The sequence below is a fragment of the Heloderma suspectum genome, chromosome 4, assembly GCF_057233095.1.
Source record: "Heloderma suspectum isolate Gila_16-S chromosome 4, 16-S_ref, whole genome shotgun sequence".
NCBI classification, from domain to species: Eukaryota; Metazoa; Chordata; class Lepidosauria; order Squamata; family Helodermatidae; genus Heloderma; species Heloderma suspectum.
This window is the reverse complement of record NC_139461.1, coordinates 145,058,851-145,082,684: the sequence shown is the minus strand read 5'-3', so window position 1 is coordinate 145,082,684 and position 23,834 is coordinate 145,058,851. Positions and strand designations below refer to the sequence as shown.

Genomic DNA, 23,834 nt, shown 5'->3' with positions numbered 1-23,834 from the left:
GGAGAACAAATTCCATCAGGACGTTCTTCTTAGAATCAACAGAGAAACTGAGGAGGGTGAGGACAGCAATGTAGAATGGGAAATCCTGGCAGTGATGATGATCAAGATGATGGCGTGCTCAAGTGAATTTGCTATGAACTGTGCAAGAGCCATATGTCATAGATAAAGTTCTTTTCCATGTTCAGTATGAAAGCTCAGATTCCATTTTGGTAGCTCTTACCTTAGTATCATTAAAAATATACAATATATTGATTGGGATTGTAAACTGATACAATTTACTAGGCTCACTATGCCCTGTACATAATCTATATGTTTTACTGTAAATGAGTAAAAATGTTTAGGAGAACTATTTGCTTAATTGACTTGGGAAACATTTCCACACAAAATGGTAGATTTTAAGCACGTACCTCCTGAAGTGAGTGCACATATGCGCACACGTATGAGCACACCTTATGCTAGTCATGAGAAAAATGTCAGATTGAGGAATGGCCCCATAAAACATGTCAGACTTTGTTTTATACATTATGATACACGTCCACAAAAATCAGCATTTGTTTCAGCCACATACGTACCTCTTGATGCAAAAGAAGATATTGGGGTGGGGCACACTAAAGGTATCCAATTTAGTTAAACCCTGTTAAAATCAGTACACATTCCTATATAAAATGGTGTAGGTTTGGCGTACATTATGAAATCAAGAGTTTCTTGTGGTGGTCTATAATCGAAACGGCCACAATTTTGCTTCATGAGATTCACATTTCTTGTACACATGAGTAAGAGCAGAATTTATTGCTTTTAACAACTGCTTGGAAAATAGGTACATTTTAGGTGGGCAAAACCATCACAGGCTCTAAGAGCCACTGGAAGAGTTCCAAATTCACTTATCTTGAGAGCACTAGGCCCACTTCTTTGGGGGGGGGGGCATGGAAGGTTCCAGGAGCTGAAGCAGGATAGTTTAAGATGAAGTAGACCCAACGTATCAGCAGTGCTAGACCAACAATATGTATGTACATTCAGTGGTGTCCACACACAAATTCTTACAGTTTTAAGTCCTACTCTGGCCCTAAGGCTCAGGGCAGCACAGAGTACTCAAGCTAAATGTTATATAAAATTAAAAGTTTAGTTTATAGAGCTATACAACAAACACAGCCCATATTTATTTCTGGCCATCAAATTCTTCTCAAATAAGACCAATTTACACTCTCTCCAAAAACAACTTTAATCAGTCGACCAGGATATCACAGTCAAGAACCGCCCAGAGAGCTTCGGCTATTGGGCGGTACAGAAATGAAATGAATGAATGAATGAATAAATAAATAAATAAGAATACCTCACTGCTTATACTTTACACACTGTGAGCATTATTAAATGGCTATCCTTGGATAAATAAGGTTAGGACATACCATTTCAAGCAACAGATCAAACACAGTTTCCTGAATTATGCCCAGAAGCTATGCTGGAAAATCAAAGGAATTAATGCAGTTCCATTGGTACAGGCGCTAAGCACCCTATGGTCCAGTTTTATTGGATGAGTTTCAGTGACTGAGGCCTGAGGATGCAGACAAGGTGCTTGCCCACGTCTGGTCCACCACCTGTGTGCTCGACCCTTGCCCTTCATGGCTTATTAAATCAAACAAGGAGGGGTTGTCTGGCTGGGTCCAGGAGGTTGTAAATTCCTCCTTGAGAGAGGGAGTGGTGCCGGCCACTTTAAAAGAGGCGATAATCAGACCACTCCTGAAAAAGCCTAACCTGGACCCAGAGGATGTTAACCATTATAGGCCAGTGGCCAACATCCCCTTCCTGGGCAAGATGCTTGAGCGGGTGGTTGCAGGACAGCTCCAGGCACTCTTGAATGAAACGGATTATCTAGATCCATTTCAATCAGGCTTCAGGCCTGGTTTTGGAATGGAAACTGCCTTGGTCGCCCTGTGGGATGACCTCTGTCAGGAGAGGGACAGGGGGAGTGTGACCCTGTAGATTCTCCTGGACCTCTCAGTGACTTTCGATACCATCGACCATGGTATCCTTCTGGATAGGCTGTCTGGATTGGGAGTTGGAGGCCCTGCACTGCAGTGGTTCTGCTCCTACTTGGATGGCTGATTCCAGAAGGTGGTGCTGGGGGATTATTGGTCTGTGCCATGGCAATTATGCCATGGGATTCCACAGGGCTCTATTTTATCCCCCATGCTGTTTAACATATACTCCAGTAGATAAAGGTAGTGCTGGGGATTATTGCTCTGGGCCTTAGCAGCTATGCTACTGGGCTCCACAGGACTATATTCTATCCCCTATGCTGTTCAACATCTACATGAAACTGCTGGGAGAGGTTAACTGGAGGTGTGGGCTGAGGTGTCATCAATATGCGGATGACACCCAGCTCTACCTCTCTTTCTCATCAAACCCAGGTGAGGCAGTGGCTGTTCTGAATCAGTGCCTGGGCACGGTAATGGACTGGATGAGGGCCAATAAACTGAAACTCAATCCAGACAAGACGGAGGTACTGTTAGTGGGTAGTTCATCTGCCCGGCTAGGTGACAGTCAACCTGTTCTGGAGGGGGTTGCACTCCCCCTAAAGGATTGCGTTCGTAGTTTGGGGGTGCTCTTGAGGCACAGGTGAACTCAGTGGTATGGAGCACTTTTTATCAACTTAGGCTGGTATACCAACTACGCCCTTATCTGGACAGAGATAGCCTAGCTACAGTTATCCAAGCTCTGATAACTTCTTGTCTGGATTACTGCAATGTGTTATACGTGGGGCTGCCTTTGAAAACGGTCCAGAAACTTCAGCTGGTCCAAATTAGGGCAGCAAGATTGTTAACAGGGACTGGCCAGAGAGCACATACTGCGCCAGTACTTTTTCAGCTGCACTGGCTGCCAGTCCATTTCCTACACCTACACTGTATTCTTTCCAGCACCAGGTGAGGACCTTTTATTTTCCCAGGCATTTTACCTTTCTAGACTTTTAGCTTTGCTGTTTTAAATGTGTATTTTAAATCCCTGCATTGCTGCTAGGTTTTATTCTGGTTGTATTGTTATACTGTGGTTTTAATGTTTTATATATTTTATATTGTTTTATTGTGTGCTCTTTGGTTTTAATTTTTGTGAACCGCCCAGACAGCTTCGGCTATTGGGTGGTATAGAAATGAAATAAATAAAATAAATAATAAAGGAATGTGTATGTGCGGGCCTGGCTACATCAGAGACAAGAAGTTAGACAAAACTGGAGAACATCCAAAGCCATTCAGTGAAAAGGGGAGACTGAGTCTCAAGATGTAAAAACTAGTTTCATTCTTCAAATTAGCCCTGTACCCTATATTTCTGGGCGTTCCTTGGCGGTTAAAATTAGACTACAGCCTGCAGAGATCTCTGAAAAAATGTCTCCAGGTTTAGTTTTAGTTTAGGTTTAGTTTTTACATCTTGAGACTCAGTCTCTTCTTTTCATCGGGTACATCATAGACAAGGCACTGGATGCTTAACAGAAGTCCCATGTACAACACACTATTGTCAGTACCTTCATATCACACATTCACACAGTCATTTGCTCTTTCCAAGACTTGCAGTGCAATCTATCCAGAGAGTTGCTTTCTCAACAGCATTATCAGCATATATCTCCTCCATCACTTCTGCCCGTTCTCTAGATTCTGAAGTCTCCATCTTACACTCATTTCTGTCCTCTACGCCTCACTCTTTTTGCCCCAGTCTCCCATCTATTTGCGCCACTCATCCCTATGCCTAACTTTCTACAATAATTATCACCACTTGTGCTTTTGGGCATCTGAGCATTTTTGGAGGAAATCAAGGCAACAGACCCAAATTGACTTTGCTCACTTTAACTGCACTATCTGGCCAAGCACCATGACCACCTCACCCAAATTCACACCTATTCTAAATATTCCTAGAGTTTATCTGTGCTTGATGCTTTAAGGCAGGGGCGAACCATTTTTGGCCCTAGGGGTGAATGATCTTGGGACACGACATCGGTGGCCACATGACAGCAGTGGGCAGGGCAACTACTGCTGACCTGCCCCCCCCCACACACACATACACCTTCCCAGATGCCCCATTTCTCAGCTTATTCACGGACCCTCTCCATTCCTTTAAGAGCATCTATCTGTACCCAGAAACTTTCTACGTTGACCTGGTTCCCACAATATGGCAGACCATTGTGGGTTAATTAATCCTCAAGGAGCTGTGGTGCATGCTAGCTGCCATTATGAATATGCAACCCCTAACTGGGGGTTGTTGTGTCGTGTGAACCCTGCTGGCGGGGGTTATTGGAGGGCTAAACAACCCTCACATTCATGGTCTGATGTAGGGTTATGCAAGGGTTGTTGTTTTTAAAGGCTGAACTGCTCTTTTTTCCTCCCATCTTTTCCCAGTATCCATCAACACCATCATCTACCCTGTTAACAAGGCATGTAGCCTTGGCTTTATCTTCAGTTGCATCCCTCCTCCATCAATCCACTTGACAAAAGGTACTCTTCTAAAAAGCTAGTAGCCTGTGTTTCTATTCTGGCCACGATGAAAGAGACTTCCCTTCCTCTGCAACCAACATGGAAATGCAGCCTAATAACCTCTTAGCAAGCTAGTAATTTTTTTATCTAGCCTATAAAACTGTGTAGCTTTGTTTACAAACCTGTTATAAAGGTTAATTTTACAGCATTATAGAAATTTGTATAGGCTGTAGGTTTTCAGTATATTCAAAACAATATACAAATGAGACAGAACATTACGTTAAATGTGCACTGACAGTGTTGGCTGTTTGTGGAGCACACGATGGGGGCACTTGGAGAAAAACAAATCTCACCAAACACCACAGAAGGGATCTTCCACTTCTTTACATATAAAGAAGGAAACAATCCTATGCACATTTGCCTGGATGTAAGCTCAACTGAACACAGTGAAACTTACTTCCAAGTAAACATGCATAGGATTGAGCTGTGTGTGATGCAAGTATATAGCTTTACCTCTTCTATGAAATGCCTCTGTTTAAAAACTTCCCAGTCTTCTTTCAGAAAGTGTTGTTTTGTTCTCATTGCTACCTGGAACAAAATTAAGCCAAGTTCACTAATCAAATGCAGTTTGATTTCTACTTCACTGATTTCAGAATATACATGCTCATTTATGATAAACATACTACTTTCAGATCAAGTAATGCCATAAGGAGGCATTACATAATCAATTGTATTTGGAGGCAGGGAAGAAAAAATATGGCCCATTAAATTACATGTAATCGAGTTTGTTTCTACCTTCTGTAATGTAGAAGTCTGCTCTTCTGCTTACACAAGGCTAAACTTAAATTGAAAAGCAAGCTACAAATAACATATAGCTACTATGATTAGAAAGAATACATGATAACAATTATGATAAAATATAAATACCTGTATATATATCCAATAAAGTAGTATGTTTTACATGATCAAACAAGATGGACTGGGCTCATTATGGCAAGTATTCGCTGAAGCTCAATGGAACCCCCAATGATCACTTCAGGTGCTCAGGTCAGCTGAGCAGGCTTACCTGACCTTTGTCCACAAAATGGTTATCAAAGGTCTTGTACTAGGACCTGAATGTTTTGAGGATATTCACCTCCAGAATCAGGGTATGGGATCAAAAGATGCCTTATGTTCATTTGGCCGGGGCGGGGGGCAGAAAGAAGATGGCGATTTTTCATTCTGAAAGCAGTGCCTTGTGTTTCATAAAATCCAAACCTACAGCTGCAAACGCACACTAATTAAACCCTTATTTTGGTTAGCAACTTCAATAAAAATATCCCTTGAAATGTGTAGGTGTGAGCTTGTCTTTAGAATTCACTTTCTAGTTGTCACTGTACTCCAGTAGATAAAGGTAGTGCTGGGGATTATTGCTCTGGGCCTTAGCAGCTATGCTACTGGGCTCCACAGGGCTATATTCTATCCCCTATGCTGTTCAACATCTACATGAAACTGCTAGGAGAGGTTATCCGGAGGTGTGGGCTGAGGTGTCATCAATATGAGGATGACACCCAGCTCTATCTCTCCTTCTTATCTAACCCAGATGAGACTGTGAGTGTTCTGAATCAGTGCCTGGGCATGGTGATGGACTGGATGAGGGCCAATAAACTGAGAATCAATCCAGAAAAGATGGAGATTCTGTTAGTTTATTTTTATTTATTTATTTCATTTCTATACCACCCAATAGCCAAAGCTCTCTGGGTGGTTCACAAAATTAAAACTAAAGAGCACACAATAAAACAATATAAAATATATAAAACATTAAAACCACAGTATAACAATACAACCAGACTAAAACCAGAATAAAACCTAGCAGCAGTGCAGTAATTTAAAATACAGATTTAAAACAGGAAAGCTAAAATGCCTGGGAAAATAAAAACGTCTTCACCTGGCGCTGAAAAGAATACAATGTAGGTGCTAGGTGAACCTCACTAGAGAGCTCATTCCACAGCCAGGGTGCCACAGCAGAAAAGGCCCTCCTCCTAGTAGCCACTCGCCTCACTTCCTTTGACAGGGGCTCACGGAGGAGGGCCTCTGAGAATGGTCTTAAGGTCTGGGCAGGCACATATGGGAGAAGGCAATCCTTCAGATAACCTAGCCCCAAGCCGTTAAGGGCTTTGAATGTTAATACCAGCACTTTGAATCGGGCCCGGAAATGGACTGGCAGCCAGTGCAGCTGGAAAAGTACTGGCGTAATATGAGCTCCCTGGCCAGTCCCTGTTAACAATCTTGCTGCCCTATTTTGGACCAGCTGAAGTTTCCAGACCATTTTCAAAGGCAGCCCCACGTATAACGCATTGCAGTAATCCAGACGAGAAGTTACCAGAGCATGGATAACTGTAGCTAGGCTATCTCTGTCCAGATAAGGGCGCAGTTGGTATACCAGCCTAAGCTGACAAGAAGTGCTCCATACCACTGAGTTCACCTGTGCCTCAAGTGACAGTTCTGGATCCAAGAGCACCCCCAAACTACAAACGTGAACCTTTAGGGGGAGTGCAACCCCCTCCAGAACAGGTTGAATATCACCTAGCCGGGCAGATGAACCACCCACTAACAGTACCTCCATCTTGTCTTAGTGGGTGGTTTGTCTGCCTGGCTAAGTCATATTCAACTTGTTCTGGAGGGGGTTGCACTCCCCCTAAAGGATCGCGTTCATAGTTTAGGGGTGCTCTTGGATCCAGTATTGTCACTAGAAGCACAGGTAGACTTGGTGGCTCGGAGTACCTTTTATCAGCTTCGGCTGATCTATCAACTACATCCTTATCTGGACAGGGATAGCCTAGCTAGTTATCCATGCTCTAGTAGCCTCTCATCTGGATTACTGAAATGTGTTATACGTGGGGCTGCCTTTGAAAATGGTCCGGAAACTTCAGCTGGTCCAAAATAGGGAAGCAAGATTGTTAACAGGGACTGGCGAACATGATCATATTATGCCAGTAGATTTCTATTTGCACTGGTTGCCAGTCCATTTCCAGGCCCAATTGAAAGTGCTGGTATTAACATTCAAAGCCCTAAATGGCTTGGGGCCAGGTTACCTGAAGGATTGTCTACTTCCATATATACCTGCCCAGACCCTAAAATTGTCCTCAGCGGTCCTTCTCCGGGAGCCCCTGCCAAAGAAAGCCTAGTAGGTGGCTGCTAAGGAGAGCCTTTTATGTTGTGGCACCCCAGTTTTGAAATGAGCTTCCCAGAGAGGCTCACTTGGCACCTATGTTGTGCTCTTTTCAGCGCTAGGTGGAGACCCTCTTATTTTCCCAGGTATATCAGTCTTTCAGTTTCTGTTTTAAATCTGTTACTGTATTTTAAATCTTTGAATTTCTGCTATGTTTAATTTTTTAGTTTTTCATACTTGAAAAACAAAAAGTTTTAAACTTTTATATTGTATCTTATCATGTTGTATTTTATAGTTTTAATTGTTGTGAATCGCCCAGAGAGCTTCGGCTATTGGGCGGCGTAGAAACGTAATAAATATATAAACTTAAAATGTTTATCCCTTATTTAAGAGTCACTTATTGCCTTTCCTTTAACCTAGAAGAGTCAGTTCTTTACAAATCTAAAAGGTTCCTTAGATCAAAGGAAACAGCTTCAGTGCTGCTCACTTCTTTCCACACTAGCTTGCAATACTTGAGAGTAAGCCTCTGGCCCCTAGATAGCTTCCCAAGAGCTATAGGATGCAGTGGATCTCCTCCTCCAAGACTGGAGACAGTGGTTTGGCCTCGGAGGAGGAGATCCATCTGCAGATCTCCACCCCCTCCAAGCCACCGTGGAAACTTCAACGATGGTTCCCTCTCCTGAGTTCAGAAAAACAGGTGTGGCAGGGGTGTGGAAGGATAGGCTGTAGATCTGAAGGATCTGGCCTCTCAACCCCCCAACCACACCCTGGAAAGCATTTAGATGTTTAAAGAGTGTATCTAAATGTTTCCCTCCCGTTTCTGGCAGTGGGAGAAGCTGATTTTTTCTTTGTCTGTAGATGGAGAAAAAAATACAGGAAGAAAGATGGAGACAAATACAGGAAGCCCTGCCTCCCACCACACTTCCTCCTGTTTATTTAAGAAATGTATTTCCCATTTTTCATTATAAAATAATCCCAGAAGGGAGAACATGCAATAAAACACAGTAAAATAATAAAACAGTGACAAAATATAATCAAACAAACAAGAACAGTAACAAATAGATATCAGTTTACACAATGCAGCAGCAGAAGAAAATTCATTCAAAAGCCTGAACAAACAAACAGGCCTTCAACTTGCGCTGAAACCTTGTAAGGCTTTGCACCATCCATATATGATGGTGGAAGGGAGTTCCACAGTTGATGTGCTTGTATTGAGAAGGTCCTCTCTCTGTTGACAAGCCAAGCAGATATTGGAAGCTGTGCTCAGAGACCACACAATTGCTCTCTTAGTAATCTGCTGCTGTTAATGTTCTCCTGTTTTAATTGTTTTAGGCTGCTTGTTATTTTATTTTAATTTGATTTTTTTTATTTAGTCTGGAAACCTTTTAGAGTTGAAGTGTAGAGAATATGTATTTATGTAAATAAAAAGTTAAAAATACTTAAATCATTTTAATAACTAGCTACCAAATTCTATATGCCTTATCTGTGAACTTCACTAGTAATGTGGTAGCCAAAACAAGAATAGTGTGTGCCACAGGAATATATTAGGATATGCAACTGGTGCCCTTAAGCACAGGACTTCACAGTCCTACGATAGCCTGATTTGATAACACTGTACCGAAGAATCACTATTACTTTTTCTGTTGCAACACCCAAGCTTAGAAACACCTTCTCAGGGATATCCATTTTATCCCCTCCTTACTGGCCTTCCACTACAGTGGTAAAACTGTTCTGTTTAAAAAAACCTTTAAAGTCCTGACTTTACCACCTAGCCTATGGGGTTTTTTACAATTATATTTGATCACTGTCATGTTTTTTGTTTTGTTTATGTTTTATCTTTTGGTCTGCCATTCTGTTTCATTTTGTGATTTCTGATTTTACTGTATTTTATGGTTTTTGTTGTGAGCCACCTTGAACTTTCATAAAGAAAAGGCAGACACAAAAAGAGATAAAATATCTAAACAGAATAAATAATATGCTAAAAGAAAGTATACTACCATAAATCACATCTACTCTTACAACTCAAAAAAAAGAAGAACAATCCAATGTATCTGGCTCTTTCACTTTTTTTTTACTTACTACTTAGCACACAAAATGAATTCCACTTGACGGTGAAGACTCAGTTATCATGTTTGGATGATCATATCTTGCCTTAATAAGGTTCTTGGTTCTTGTGTGGCTGCCCAGCAAAAAGCGCACAAAAATATATTTCCCCTCCTACACTTTCCAGTTAATGCCTTCCAAGCACAGCTGACATGAGGCAACAGAAACATTTCATGGCAACTTTCCACCAACAAGCTGTGAAGTGGTAGGAACAGCAGAACTAGCATCCCCAACTCCTCCAACCTCTTGGAGCCAGTTCTTGACCTCCCTTTGGCCCATACGGCTGCCACTTCCTGACCCCCTACAAAAAGCAACATATATAAGATAAATAACTAAACTAAAGGGATGTTCATATACACGCGCACACACATAAATATTGTATCAATGAATCTAGTTTTAACAAATATCCAGTGATGTGGGGTGGAAAATTTTCCAGAAATGTTCAGGGCTTTTTTTCATGATACTTTCTCAATGTCATAAGTTTATCGTAACAATGAATGTATGCCAACTGCAAATACAATATTGGGCAAGTCTGGCAATTTCAAAGTTGTAATCAATGTTTTTCAGGTGATTCGTCCTAGCAAGTATGCAAGAGAATACATATATATCCTTGAAATACATATATATATATATATATATATATATACCTGTGTGAAATGAAACCGATAAGTAGTGACAACAAAACTGAAGGAGCCCCTACAACCGGTTCTTTGGGCTGCTAACATTAATTAGTGTCAACAGTTTTCAATACCTTTGATTTTTTCCTTAAATTTCAACAATGTAAGGGAAGTATATGTTATTCTCTTTACATTTCTACAACTATTCAAATACTTGTCTACATAATATATCATTTAAATCACATGAAGTGTGCTTTAATTTTTCCACCTCAAATTTTTCAGGTCAAAAACTTGAGGTGGATTGGGGCAAAAAATTAGCAAATTTTGTTATTTACTAAATACAAGTAAAATAAATGTGCTACATTAGATCACTTTATAGGGCATCTGAACATTTTCTGATGCAAACAACCTATGCAAATTAGCCTCACTCAAAATTTTCTGGAAAACCTTCATCACTGCATATATCTTTACACACAGAATACTTTGTTTTAACTTCTACACTTCTGATAAGACCGCCCCCCATATAACATTCTTACCTGTTCATCAACATAATCATCTATTCTTTTCTGACATTCAAGCCATGCCTCAGCAACTTGCCCCATCTCCTCTTCCAACTTGCAATACCGTTGAAGCAAGGCACTATATGTATCTTCACTATAGAAGTCGTGTGCTATTCCAAGTCTAAAAATTAAGATAGCAATAGGTGAATAGCCTGAACTAAAACAAATTAAGGGTGCAATCCTATGCATGTTCAGGGAGCAATCCTATGGGGATAGGTGGCCACCTCTGAATTCGGAGATGGCCACCTATCCAATGTAGGGTGGGCAGAGTGCAGAGGGGATCTTTTCCTCCGCACTCCAGCCACCCTGCATTCATGGCTAGATGGCTGATTTTGGCTGTCTAGCTGCAGATTTTTGGAGTGGGGGGGGGAGGCTGGACGATGCATAGAAAGCATCATACCAGCACTTCCGCGCTCCCCGCCCTTCCCCACACCACACTGCTCTTCTGAGCATGGAGCACAGGGACGATCCGCGTGGCTTACGAGGTGGTGGGGAGGGGGTTCCCGAAAACTGAACAATCCCATAGCTGTCTAGCATCCATAGGATTGTGCCCTTAGACAGAAAAAACAGTCCTACAACTCCCAGCATTCCCCAGCCAGTCATACTGCCTGGGGAATGCTGGGGATTGTAGGACTTTTTTTCTGTCTAAGCATGCACAGGATTGCCCCCTAAAGTATTTAATAGCCCTAGCTAGTAATTTATCATATCCAGGAAGTCTAGAAAGACTGGGAAGTTACCAAGTAAACAAGTTCAAATCAGAATTCCTGTTTATTGCTAAAAATCTTTGCAGACAAGTTTAAATATCATGAATATTCGCTAGAGATATTTTGGGACTAACTAAGCCCAACTCTTACAAGTATCAGAACAAACTATGATGGGAAACTTACCAAATCTCATTTTTGAGATATAAGGTTCTCTTTGTGTAAATTTCTATACTATATTTAACTCACAGCTTTGTGTCTCCCATGATCTATGATAGCAAGCCATTAGGGTCTTTAAATAAGACTTGGCTTTAAGTCTAGATGATCACTGACATTTCTGGTCAGAAGGGGTTGCTATTTCTATTATCGCTAATCAGTCACTTCCAATACATATAGTATTGTACACTCTGCAGTATTTTAATTAGCTTAGCTGAAATTATTACATACTACAGTCTCAAAGCTGGCATTGGGGGGAGCAGATTGTCGATTCTTCCTTCTGAGGTCAGGACGCTGTCTCTGACCTCAGACTGGAGAGTCCAAACTATCCTGTGGCTGCTCAAATGCTGTCTAGGGGCCCTAGTATTAGCCTTAAAGACGGCACTTCACCCGTCCTCCATGATTGCTCAAAGATAATAGACAGATACAGAGAGATAATAGACAAAGATAACAGACATAATAAGATAATACATTATCTTCTTATGAATCCTCTCGTACAGCCTTCCCCAACCTGGCTGGGAATTATAGGAGTTGCAGTCCAACACATCTGGAGAGTGTCAGGCTGGGGAAGGATGCTCTAGTAACACAAAGTATGGCTAGAAATATGACAAAATTTGAAGGTATATTATTATAACATATGGTCAACATAAAGGATTAATCTAAAATCTATTCACATCTTATTGAAATAGATGCAAATACATCAGATGTATTAAAAATAACATGGGAAGATATTGGGATAACTGTAGAGCAAAATGTATGGGATAAATTATGGATGACTTAATGAAAGAAATCCTAATTATCCTTAGGGAGAATTTGTTATGTTGTTACACTTATGGTATATTACACCAGTGTGTCTGGCAAGAATAGCAAACACGAATAATTCAAAATGTTGGAGAAATTGCAATCAGCTATTAATATGTGGTGGTCATGCCCTGTCATGTTACGGTGTTGGAACGTTATATTCTCAAGAACGGCAAATACTGCACATGAGCATTGGCACTGTTAACAATATGGGAAGAAGAAAATGCAAAAATGACATCTAAGGAATTAATCGTGTTCACGGCTGATAGCAGCTTGCACATTAATAGCTAAAACCTGGAAAACTGCAGAATGTCTAATACTGAAGTCTTGGCACATGGCACAATGGCAAATAGCCATGGCAGAAAAATTGACTTACTAACTGAAATTAAAGGCAAAGTCAAAATATCTGATTCTTATAAAATATGGCATGATTTTATTGTATATACAAATCAGGAACACACAGAGCAATTATGTGTCAAAGCCTTTCCTCAGATTATGGAAAAGAGACTAAGGGAGCAATCCTATGGCCCCTAGACAGCATTTGAGCAGCCACAGGATAGTTTGGACTCTCCAGTCCGAGGTCAGAGACAGCATCCTGACCTCAGAAGGAAGAATCGACAATCTGCTCCCCCCAATGCCGGAAGCCAGCTTGGAAAAACATGCTCCGGCTCCTCTCAGAGGTTGGGAAAAGAGGCATTTCGGTGGGTGGGGAGGAGACTAGAGAGGCCAGAATACAAGCTATCCTGAGGCCTCTCAAGTTCCCTCCTCTCCAAAGCGCCCCAGCTAGACAGGCAAAAAAGCCCATGTAATGAAAAACGCAGGGCAGGAGGACAGGGAGGCAAAAATCACCTCCACCACTCCTCCCGCCCTGCACTGGACGCTCCTAAGCCTCCAAGTCTGGGGGCTTACAATCATTGAGGGAGTAACCCATAGGACCATGCCCTAAATATAATTTGTTATTATAAAGAACCGTCAGAAAACCTCCAAGCACTCAATGGATTCCACCTACATTTTTATCTGTAAAGAGGAAAAAACATTAAATGTAAGTTTACATTTCAATAATTAGATTTAAATTCAATGTGTTTATCATTGTAAATAAAAATAGTAAAGCATTTGTCAATGAAAGAAAGACTTGGACATTTTTCAGTTACAGGGGGTCCAGCTTTCATAGATCAGAAAAAAAGTCTAGAAAAAATAATATAGCCTGTGTGATTTATGGGGAAAAGGGGGGCTTCAATATTCCCCAGGTGTGGCGGTATTATCACACTTACAAATTAGTATGGCTGTGACAGTGATTTAAAGAGGTGAATTTACAACACAGATGTCCTGCAGAACAAGTTTCCACGAAATTAGATCTTACAGATTTAGTTTGTCAACATTAGCAAGATATGTATTACATTGAGTATAATTTTAAAATCACTACTTGGCTGCATTAGATAAATATCAAAATAAGGTGGCATTTCAGTAAGCTCAATAGTAACATTTATTATAGATGAACATTGTAATTTAGATGGAAATCTAGGAAATGTTAATATTTGGTTGAACTACGATATGGATAGGTATGAACTGATGCTGAAAGTAGTTAATCCACAATTAAGGTTTAAAAGAAGGGGGAAGGAAGAAGAAGACCACCTTTTCCAGGTTGAATGGAACCTTGCACAAGAATGCTCCTAGGGGTTAAGGTACACTACAACATTTTGTTGGAGGTCTCATTTGTAAATTCCCTATAACTGAACTCTTGTTCCTTCAGGAAATCCAGGGCTGAGCTGTCTCTGTCCTCCCTAGACATTCCACCTCCCTAGACATTCCTGAGGGAGAGATAGGACAAGCAGGACCACTCCATCCGCTTGCCAGGGACTACCATTTCTCTCCTATCATCAATCATCATCATTTATTTGTATGTTGTTTTTCCAAATTATGCTCAAAGCGGCTCACAAGAGAAAACAAAAGAATATAGGTGTACAAAGACATAGAATTATAAATATATCAAACACATTTCATATTATATCCATGTTCCAACCAAACTCTATTCAGGCATTCAGAAAATAGCTTACCCTAACATGCAAGCAGGGTGTGGGGTTGTGCTACAGCCTCCCCACCATGTCATATGCATTATGTAGCCCACCCCCCAGCAGCTGTACATAGGGAGGGAGCCTACATCCCTATAGCTATATGTGTGTTGGCTGCAGACATCTGCACTGTACAGAGAAATGCCTGGAGGGGCCCTTCACATGCAGGCTGTGTTGGGGGTGGAACTACATGGCACAGTGTTAAGGTAAGCCAACTGTTGACTGCCCAAATGGGGCTACAGATATTACGCACAGAGTTCCACTACAATCCTCAAGGAGAAAGAAGCAATTTTACTCTCAGTAACTGCAGTCTCTCCCTTTGCCCTACAGAGGGACAGGAGACTGAGTCAAGACTACACTGAGTCAAGGCTAAACATTAGGGTTGCACCTCTCCTCACACACACCTACTGTGCATCCAGGCCCAAGGACGACTTTTTCCAGCCGCTGACTATTGCTCAATGCACTCTGTGCTTGTCTCCCATTGCTCTTCATAGGCCACTGTCCTGCAGATACAGGACCAATCCCTGATCCATGCAGACATCATGACCAGCAACAGTGACCAAGATGATCCTGGCTGTTCCTCCATGAGGTTGTCTATCTACTAGTTCCAGGCAGGTTCCTGCACCCTTGTGTGACAGACAGTTATGCAACAGTTGAAGCTAACATGGAACTGGTGCCATCAGGAACACTACACCTGCTATTAATAGAGCCACTATCCAAGGCACAAGAATCCTGCTGAGGGTACTGGGTAGCAACCCATGTCTTTTCCTTTCAGGACTTACTCCGTGCCAATCGATAAAGGATGCAACTTTGCCACACGTGGTGTTCCTTTGGGGCCAGGGATTGATAGATAGGATCCCTTTCCTACAACTTAGCATGATCTGGCTTCAGCTGGCCTCAGGATGGTGGGACTGTAAGAGGGGGAAAGGGGGCATGATGGACTTAGAGGCAGTGGCCCCTCTTCTCTACTCACTTAGGTACCATGTGCTGCGATGTATTAATTGTCTTAGTAAACAGGCAATTAAACTTGAGGGGCATAACATGACGGATCCGTCATATCAACCAAATGCGCCCGCAATATTCGCATTAGTTCAGCTCCTGAAGTTTAACTGCATGAAGAGGAAATTCAAACTGAAACCCAGTTAGACACAGAATTGATATTGAGGCACCACTTCAAATTTACATTCCACTGATGTTACATGCTACAGCAGGAGAGAAGACTCATTGACAAGTTCTCTTGTTTTGGTCTCAGCATTTCATACAATCGTGTGCGACCTCTCCTCTCAGATGGGACAAATGTGTGTATCAGCAACACCACAGTTGCCTGTTCACCTAGTTTATACAGAAATGTCTTTGTTATAGCAGTAGTGGACAACATGAGACTACAATTCCAGCTCAAGCAATGCAGTAGATTCTAATGTAGCACCCTTCTCACATAAAGAGAGCTTCCCCTATTGGGCGGTATAGAACTGTAATAAACACATAAAACGAGAGCACGGAATGTGGTTCTTTGATGCTCAACTGTGAAACAAGTGTTAAGATAACTAGACCACTACCACACTGATGTACCTCTGACCCTGTCATCATTCCAGTGACCACAATCACCACTTTGGCACATCCTCCTTACATTTCATGTGAAAAGGAGGAATAAAAACATTTATTTAAGGTCAACGTAGCTACAAGAATTCCCCATGGTTTACCCCCAAGCTGTTCACCAGCCTGTGAAGAATTAAAGCCTACACTGAATGGCACTGCTGCCGCTGTTTTGTGATGCTATGTGCACCAATGACAGATGTTGTTAAGAATGCTTAACACGATGGACAAACACCATCCATAACCTTTGACCAGCCATTGTATGTAATTGTTAAACAACTTCAATGGGAATAGCCTGATAAGTATGAAAAAGATAATTTTCTCATTCTTTGTCTTTCATATAGAGATGAAGCCTTCGAAGACTGCAGGTGACTGGTTGTAAGGAAGTGGTTGGATGGAAACTTTGCTAGAAGCAAATACTGCAAAATCTGGACGAGCAGAATAATTACTTAAAATAACTCACACTGGGAACACATGACATGTATACCGGATTAAAGCTGCTTCACTGGATATCCTACAGCATCATGCCTATAAGCAGTACATGGGAACAAAAAGTGTTCAAGTGAAAAGAACCACATGGACTTCAATACTTGGTGCGCACAAAAGAGAGGATCCTCAGTTTCAGTGCTGGTCAACTGTATGGTCATTGGAGCTTTGCATTTTGGTGTATGCATTCTTTGCATGTTAGAAATGACAAGTACCTAGCTGCTCTAGCAGCGCTCGTTCCATGGCTTTTTACTCTAGACCACAACAATTATGCTTGGTGGATTCCTAAGGGCTATGAATTACCAAGAAAGCATCCAGAAGTTTCACTGGCATTTAATACTGGAAAATACAGAGGACAGAAGAGAAAGTGTACATTCTCAGCCATTCCTATCAATCAAGCACATAAATAGTTGAATGCATGTATCAAGGCCAAAGGAAGAACTGTCACACTAGCTGGAAAGCCATCAGCCCATAGACACTGACTAGACGGCTGCTAGAATGATAGGTTAATTTGAAGAGGTAGAGCACCAAAATAAGATGAAGACAGGTAGACATCATCATGATCAAATGCCAAGTGTGCAAAAAGTATCTGAAGATGTCAGGTCTCTTGTGGAAACGCTTTAGGAATTTGGAAAGCCATTTTGTCCTTCACACCCAACAGATAGCAGATTTGTCTATAGTCAGGTCTATTCACAGTGTACTGAATGTTGGACCTTACGTCAAAGAAAGGGAAATACTGAAAGCTACCTTGAGTAAAAGGTGCCCTAAATTATCCTGCTATCTCACAATAAAACATTTCTGGAACAGTTCTCTAGGGCATATGTAATCTGAATACACAATGTAATCTGGACACATTTCTTTGTAAGACTGGCTTATAGAAATGAAGGCACATTAGTAGGATTACTAAATATGAAGCATTTAAGCTCTTCTTATGGGAATATGGACTCTCCTAAACAAGATTAGGGCAGCGTAAGGAATTAGAGACAGAAACACTCTACACTGTGAACATTCAAATGGAATGTTGCCATAGCATAACAGAGGCAAAAAAATAATAATCATTTGCTGAATATTGTGTGTATGTCACCCATAACCAGCACTCCAGATGGCCTAAAAAGGAAGGACAGTTCTGGGAAGGATAAGCCATTCTCCCTACACTGTTTCTACCACCATTACCAGTCACTCACTTCCATGCTATTCTAGCCTGTTTAAAGACCAGAGTGGCAGTTGAAATGCCCCACATTTAAGTTTCCTACTTAGAAGCATGGTAAAAGCAGCTAAAAGTTACTCTTTCCAACACCCATGCATACAATATTCAGAAGAATGTTTTTCTTAATATGTACATAGGAAACTTTAAAGAGCCCCTGAAAAACTGAAGAAACCTGCACCCTCCAGATCTTTTGTGAAGCATCCCTGTCACAATGCCAAATGGGCCTGTGGATACTGCTTTCCTATTGCCAGGCAACCAGTGCTACACCTGCAGCTGAACCACAGTCCAGGAACTAGCGCTGCACAGCCCTCACCTCTCTACAGCACAAAAAAAAAGGTGGGGGAGGGGGTCCCTGCAAGATCAGTATTTAAAACTTTAATAGCTGATGCACACTTTTCTGAATTAAAATTGGAGATATACTTTTTTAATTCTTACATCTAAAAAGGTTTGCTTCTAGAGTATGTAATAATTATCTGCCTCAAGAGAAGTTTAGACCTTGTTTCCACAAAGCACTTATCTGACCATGCTACCCAATTAGAAGGGAGAAAAAAACAGAACAATGATTCATGCAGAGAAGCAAAAGACATCTGTGCAAACAAGTAATTGTGCTGTGTGTCTACATCAGGAGTGACCGAATTACACAGTCACATCCAATGTTGAGACACAAGAACAATTATTTGCCCCCAAAGGAGGCCAACTAAAAGGAGACAAGGAGAGCAGAAAGCCATACAGAGATGTAGTAAGTACTAGCATCCTCCTGGAAGCCTCACAGAATCCTTTATTTCTCACAGTGGTTTGGGAATTTCTCCTCCACAAATTACTTTCCAGATATAAACATGCAAGTTTACTGATAATTCCCAAGAACATAACTGAATAAAGTACTATCTATTCAGACTATGGATGAAAAACAATTAACAAACAGGGGAAGGGTGAAGCAGATATCGAGTTATTTTGAGAAATACTTTACATACTTCCTCACATCTGCAGGACGAAAAAGACACACCCTGATTTTACTTGAACTGGACTCTCAAAGCAGTTCCCAAAGCCTTGTTTTAAACGAGAATGCGCCTCTACCATCTTGAAGGTAGTTTTAGACAAACATTTTTTTTTTAATAAAGAACTTCCCAATCCGCATAACATGAGGCCAAACTATGCGAGCAAAGGGTGTCGAGGATCGCTACTCTAGAGATGAGCAAAGGAGAAATAAAGCCACGCTACTGCCTGGAGAAAGAATAGGCCTGCGGGCCCCTCTGCAGCTTCAGAGCAGCAAAACGCCCAATATCACCTCCAGCAGTGAAGTCTTGGCCTTCTCTGCGCTGCTGCGTGAAGCGCCTGCGAGAGAGAGAGACTCAGGCAACAGACGTCTTAGAAAACGCCCCTCAGGAGACTAGATACAACGGGGACTAGACGACTGCCCCCACGCAGAAGAAACAGGCCCCGGGGGGGGGCAACAAGGCAACGACATGTCGTCGTCGTCGTCTCCCCCCCCCCCCCCGGCCGGCCTCAGAGCAGACGAGAGGCGCAGACAAGCAGACCGGCCCCGAGCCGTCCTCGGAGGCCCGAAGTCAAAGGGAAGGGAGCGGGTGGCTGCGCTAGGCCGTCCATAAGGCAGCCCAGGCATCCAGCGAGTCTCCCCCACCCCTCAACAGCGGCTTACGGAGGAGGGCGGGAGGGAAGAAGCGCCCAGGCAGCCTCACAGTCGAGCACCGCGGCCGACAGGCCGGAGGACTCCGTGAGCCTTCAGCACCGCATCTCACCTCAGGGACTCTCCTCAGCGGCAGCGCGTGACTAGGCCAGAAAGCGAGGCTGCGGAGGAAGACAAGGCGACGGCGCGGCGAGGAGCAGTTCTCGCCGGCCCCGCTTGCGCCAGCCCCTCCCCCTTCTCCAGGTGCTCTGCGCGTATCGCCCCGCGCGCAGTGCCGCGGGCTGCCTCCTGCTCCGGTGGCGGGAGGGCTGCCTCGGTAGGCAGAGCGCGATCGAGCAGGCGCTGGCGCTCTGGCGCTTTCCTTGCGAGAGGCGGAGGGGGACTACTGAGGCTTCTCCCTGACGACGTCACCGGGCCCCTCCGGGGTCCCTCTCGAACCCGAAGTAGTCGCGCGCCTTCTAGAGAAGCAGGCTTGGTGCCACAGAATGAGGTGGTAGAGTTCTGGAGAGGCGAGGGGCGACTGTACCACTTCAGGCTGCAGGGAGCGCGGGGATGTAATTTTGAACGCTCCTCCATGTAAAAAACAAAATACTAGGCCAACTTGCCCCCTGCTATGCTAATTTTCTACTTGTTGCCTGAAGTAGTATTCCACCTCCTCCTCATCGGGGAGGGTTCCCAACTTTAGCGTCTATGCGAGGGGAAATTGTTTGCTTGGGTATTTTAAAAAGTGTTTTATGACCTGCTGAATCCCTGTTCATTGAGGCTGAATAGAGCAGGGGTCCCCAACGCAGCACTCGTGGGTGCCATTGTGCCCACGGGCCTCAAATGGTGCCTATGAAGCTCTCCAGTCCCTGCCCCCTTCAAAAAGTTATTTTTAATAAAAGCCTTGAGAAATGTTAGGACACCAGATTCTCCTTCCCGTTCCTGAACTTCCTACTGATCAGCTGTTAGGCGAGCAAGAAGAGAATGAAAGTGTTGCTTCCTGGCCCCACCTAATCTTCTTGGCCCATACAGACCTTTCCCCTTTGATCACTCTCCCCTGCCACCTCTTTTGTTGTTGTTCAGTCGTGTCCGACTCTTCGTGACCCCATGGACCATAGCACGCCAGGCCTTCCTGTCCTCCGCTCTCTCCCGGAGCGTGCTCAAGTTCATATTCATTGCATCGGTGATGCTATCTAGCCATCTCATCCTCTGCCGTCCCCTTCTCCTTTGGCCTTCAGTCTTTCCCAGCATCAGGGTCTTTTCCAGGGAGTTTTCTCTTCGCATTAGGTGGCCAAAATATTGGAGCTTCAGCTTCATTATCTGTCCTTCCAATGAGCAGTCAGGGTTGATTTCCTTTAGGATGGACTGATTTGACCTCCTTGCAGTCCAGGGGACTCGTAAGAGTCTTCTCCAGCACCACAGTTCGAAAGCATCAATTCTTCGGCGGTCAGCCTTCCTTATAGTCCAGCTCTCACAGCCATACATTACTACTGGGAAAACCATAGCTTTGATTATGCGGACCTTTGTTGGCAAGGTGATGTCTCTGCTTCTTACTATGCTGTCTAGGTTTGCCATAGCTTTCCTCCCAAGGAGCAAACGTCTTTTAATTTCATGGCTACAGTCACCGTCTGCGGTGATCTTGGAGCCCAAGAAAGTAAAATCTGTCACTGCTTCCATTTCTTCCCCTTCTATATGCCAGGAAGTAATAGGGCCAGATGCCATGATCTTAGTTTTTTTAATGTTGAGTTTCAAACCAGCTTTTGCACTCTCCTCTTTCACCCTCAACAAGAGGCTCTTGAGATCCTCTTCGCTTTCTGCCATTAGGGTGGTATCGTCTGCATATCGGAGGTTGTTGATAATTCTCCCGGCAATCTTAATTCCGATCTCTGATTCATCCAACCCGGCATTTCTCATGATGTACTCTGCATATAAGTTAAATAAGCAGGGTGACAATATGCAGCCTTGTCGTACTCCTTTCCCAATTTTGAACCAATCGGTTGTTCCATCTCTGGTTCTTACTGTTGCTTCTTGAGCCTCGTACAGGTTTCTCAGGAGACAGGTAAGGTGGTCTGGTACCCCCATCTCTTTCAGAATTTGCCACAGTTTGTTGTGATCCACACAATCAAAGGCTTTAGCGTAGTCAATGAAGCAGAAATAGACATTTTTCTGGAATTCTCTTGCTTTCTCCATGATCCAGCGAATGTTGGCGATTTGATCTCTAGTTCCTCTGCTTCTTCTAAACCCAGCTTGTACTTCCGGTAGTTCTCGGTTCGCATACTGCTGAAGCCTAGCTTGTAGGATTTTGAGCATCACCTTGCTGGCATGTGAAATGAGCGCAATTGTGCGGTAGTTTGAACACTCTTTGGCGTTGCCCTTCTTTGGAATTGGAATGTCAACTGACCTTTTCCAGTCTTGTGGCCACTGTTGAGTGTTCCAGATTTGTTGGCATATTGAATGCAGCACTTTAACAGCATCATCTTTTAGGATTTTAAATAGCTCGGCTGGAATACTGTCATCTCCGCTAGCTTTGTTGTTACTAATGTTACTAAGTGGGCCTAAGGCCCACTTGACTTCACTCTCTAGGATGTCCGGCTCAAGTTCAGTGACCGCACTATCATGGCTATCAGGGACATTCAAATCTTTCCTGTATAGTTCTTCTGTGTATTCTTGCCACCTCTTCTTAATCTCATCTGCTTTTGTTAGGTCCCTGCCGTCTTTGTCCTTTATCATGCCCGTCTTTGCACAAAACGTTCCCTTGAGATCTCCAATTTTCTTGAAGAGATCTCTAGTCTTTCCCATTCTGTTGTTTTCCTCGATTTCGCCACCTCTTTACCTTGCTCTTTACCCCCTTCCTAGCTTCTATCCTTGCCCTTTCTCTTGCTATTTATCTCTCCCTCTCAGTCCCTAGCTCTGCTCTTTCTCTCCCTCTCACCCCTTTCTCTCCCTGTGGTGAGGAACAGAGTGGCTGAGCCTGGGGCTAAAGTAGGGAAAACGTTATCTTTCCTTTTGGAGCCAGGGGCATTTTCCTTTCCTTTGGGGATGGGAAAAGGTAGACAGGATGAGCAGAACAACCCCATGTAGGACTATTCAGAAGTAATTCCCGCAGGGCTTCATGTAAGCATGCATAGGATTGCAAGCTTAAATGGGTACTTTGTTGTGCTTCTGTGGGGTCAAATATGTAGATTGGTGTTGGAGTTCAGACTCTTCTTCTGCTTGTACTCAGTTTCTTAGGTGAATTACTTATCTTTTGACTAGCCAGGCCCCCACAGCAGCCATTATGTGACTAGCCACATCCTCCATGGGAGCCATTTTGTGGTGGTACCCACAGCAGTTTCTCAAATTCCCAAATGTGCCCACGGGTCCCAAAAGGTTGGGGATACCTGGAATACAGTATGGCAGTGCATGAGTAGGGACACTGGGCTAGCCACACTGGTACATAGCACCCCTGTTCCTTCAGTTCTGATGCAGCACAGCCTGAATAGTTCTACTCAAGTTCATTTGAATGTGAGTAAAACACTGTGTGGTCCAGGACCCTGCTTTATCAGGGTCCCTACTGCACTGAGACTGCTACTTCAGTTCAAGCAAATGAAAATTGAACTCCTTTTCAGACCCTGAGAAGGGCAGGAACAGCATTCACTGGGATGAATGAGGTGACACCAGCAGGCGAATCCCTGTGCCCTTACATATGTGTTGCCATACCCTGTTTGGGCTTAAGTAATATACTTTATTTGCCCTAAATTTGCTTTTACAGCAAGTTTTACCAATTTTGATGAGATTTTGAGTGCAAGCAAGTTTAACCTTTGATGAGATTTTGAGTGCAAGCTAATATTAGTCCTAGGAAACAAAAAGAGGGAAGGCCCCAAATGCAGTAGAGGAAGGAAAGAAACCTGAGTCTTTGGTGTCCAAAGGAGTTCCCAAAAGTGACCCTGAAGAATAATTCATATTTGAAATGTGTTGGGCTCAAGAAAACACCCTTGTGCACCTGGAGGTTACCTTCTTCCATTTCTTATATTAGGCCTAACATTATCTCAAAGGGTTTAGAAGCCCGAGGTGAAAAATTACAAATGGCAGCTAACTGAAATTTATGACTAAGTTAAATTCAATTAAATTTCAGTGGGTCTAGTCTAAGTATGACTAAATCTGGAACCAAGCCATTATTTGGTATTCAGAATAACGAAGTTCTAAACTAAAGAAATGGCATCTTGTAGTACCTGAGAACAAATCTTTACTCTTTCCAGTTTTATATATG

The 23,834-nt window shown here is 42.9% G+C and overlaps 1 protein-coding gene across 9 annotated transcripts in view; it reads right to left on the bottom strand.

The window, feature by feature from the left end:
- Positions 1-19,976, bottom strand: part of FAM193A (family with sequence similarity 193 member A) — a 93,782-nt gene extending 73,806 nt beyond the window's left edge. For 4 of the 9 annotated variants that reach the window (XM_084850801.1, XM_084850803.1, XM_084850805.1 and 1 more), the window contains exons 1-2: positions 10,862-19,237; positions 4,968-5,042 (exon numbers count right to left, since the gene is read on the bottom strand). In XM_084850801.1, coding sequence (XP_084706927.1) covers positions 4,968-5,042; positions 10,862-11,074 — 288 coding nt within the window. In that variant the 5' untranslated portion in view covers positions 11,075-19,237. The other 5 variants (XM_084850812.1, XM_084850811.1, XM_084850802.1 and 2 more) reach the window with 5 other exon arrangements.
- Between the last annotated feature and the right edge of the window lie 3,858 nt (positions 19,977-23,834).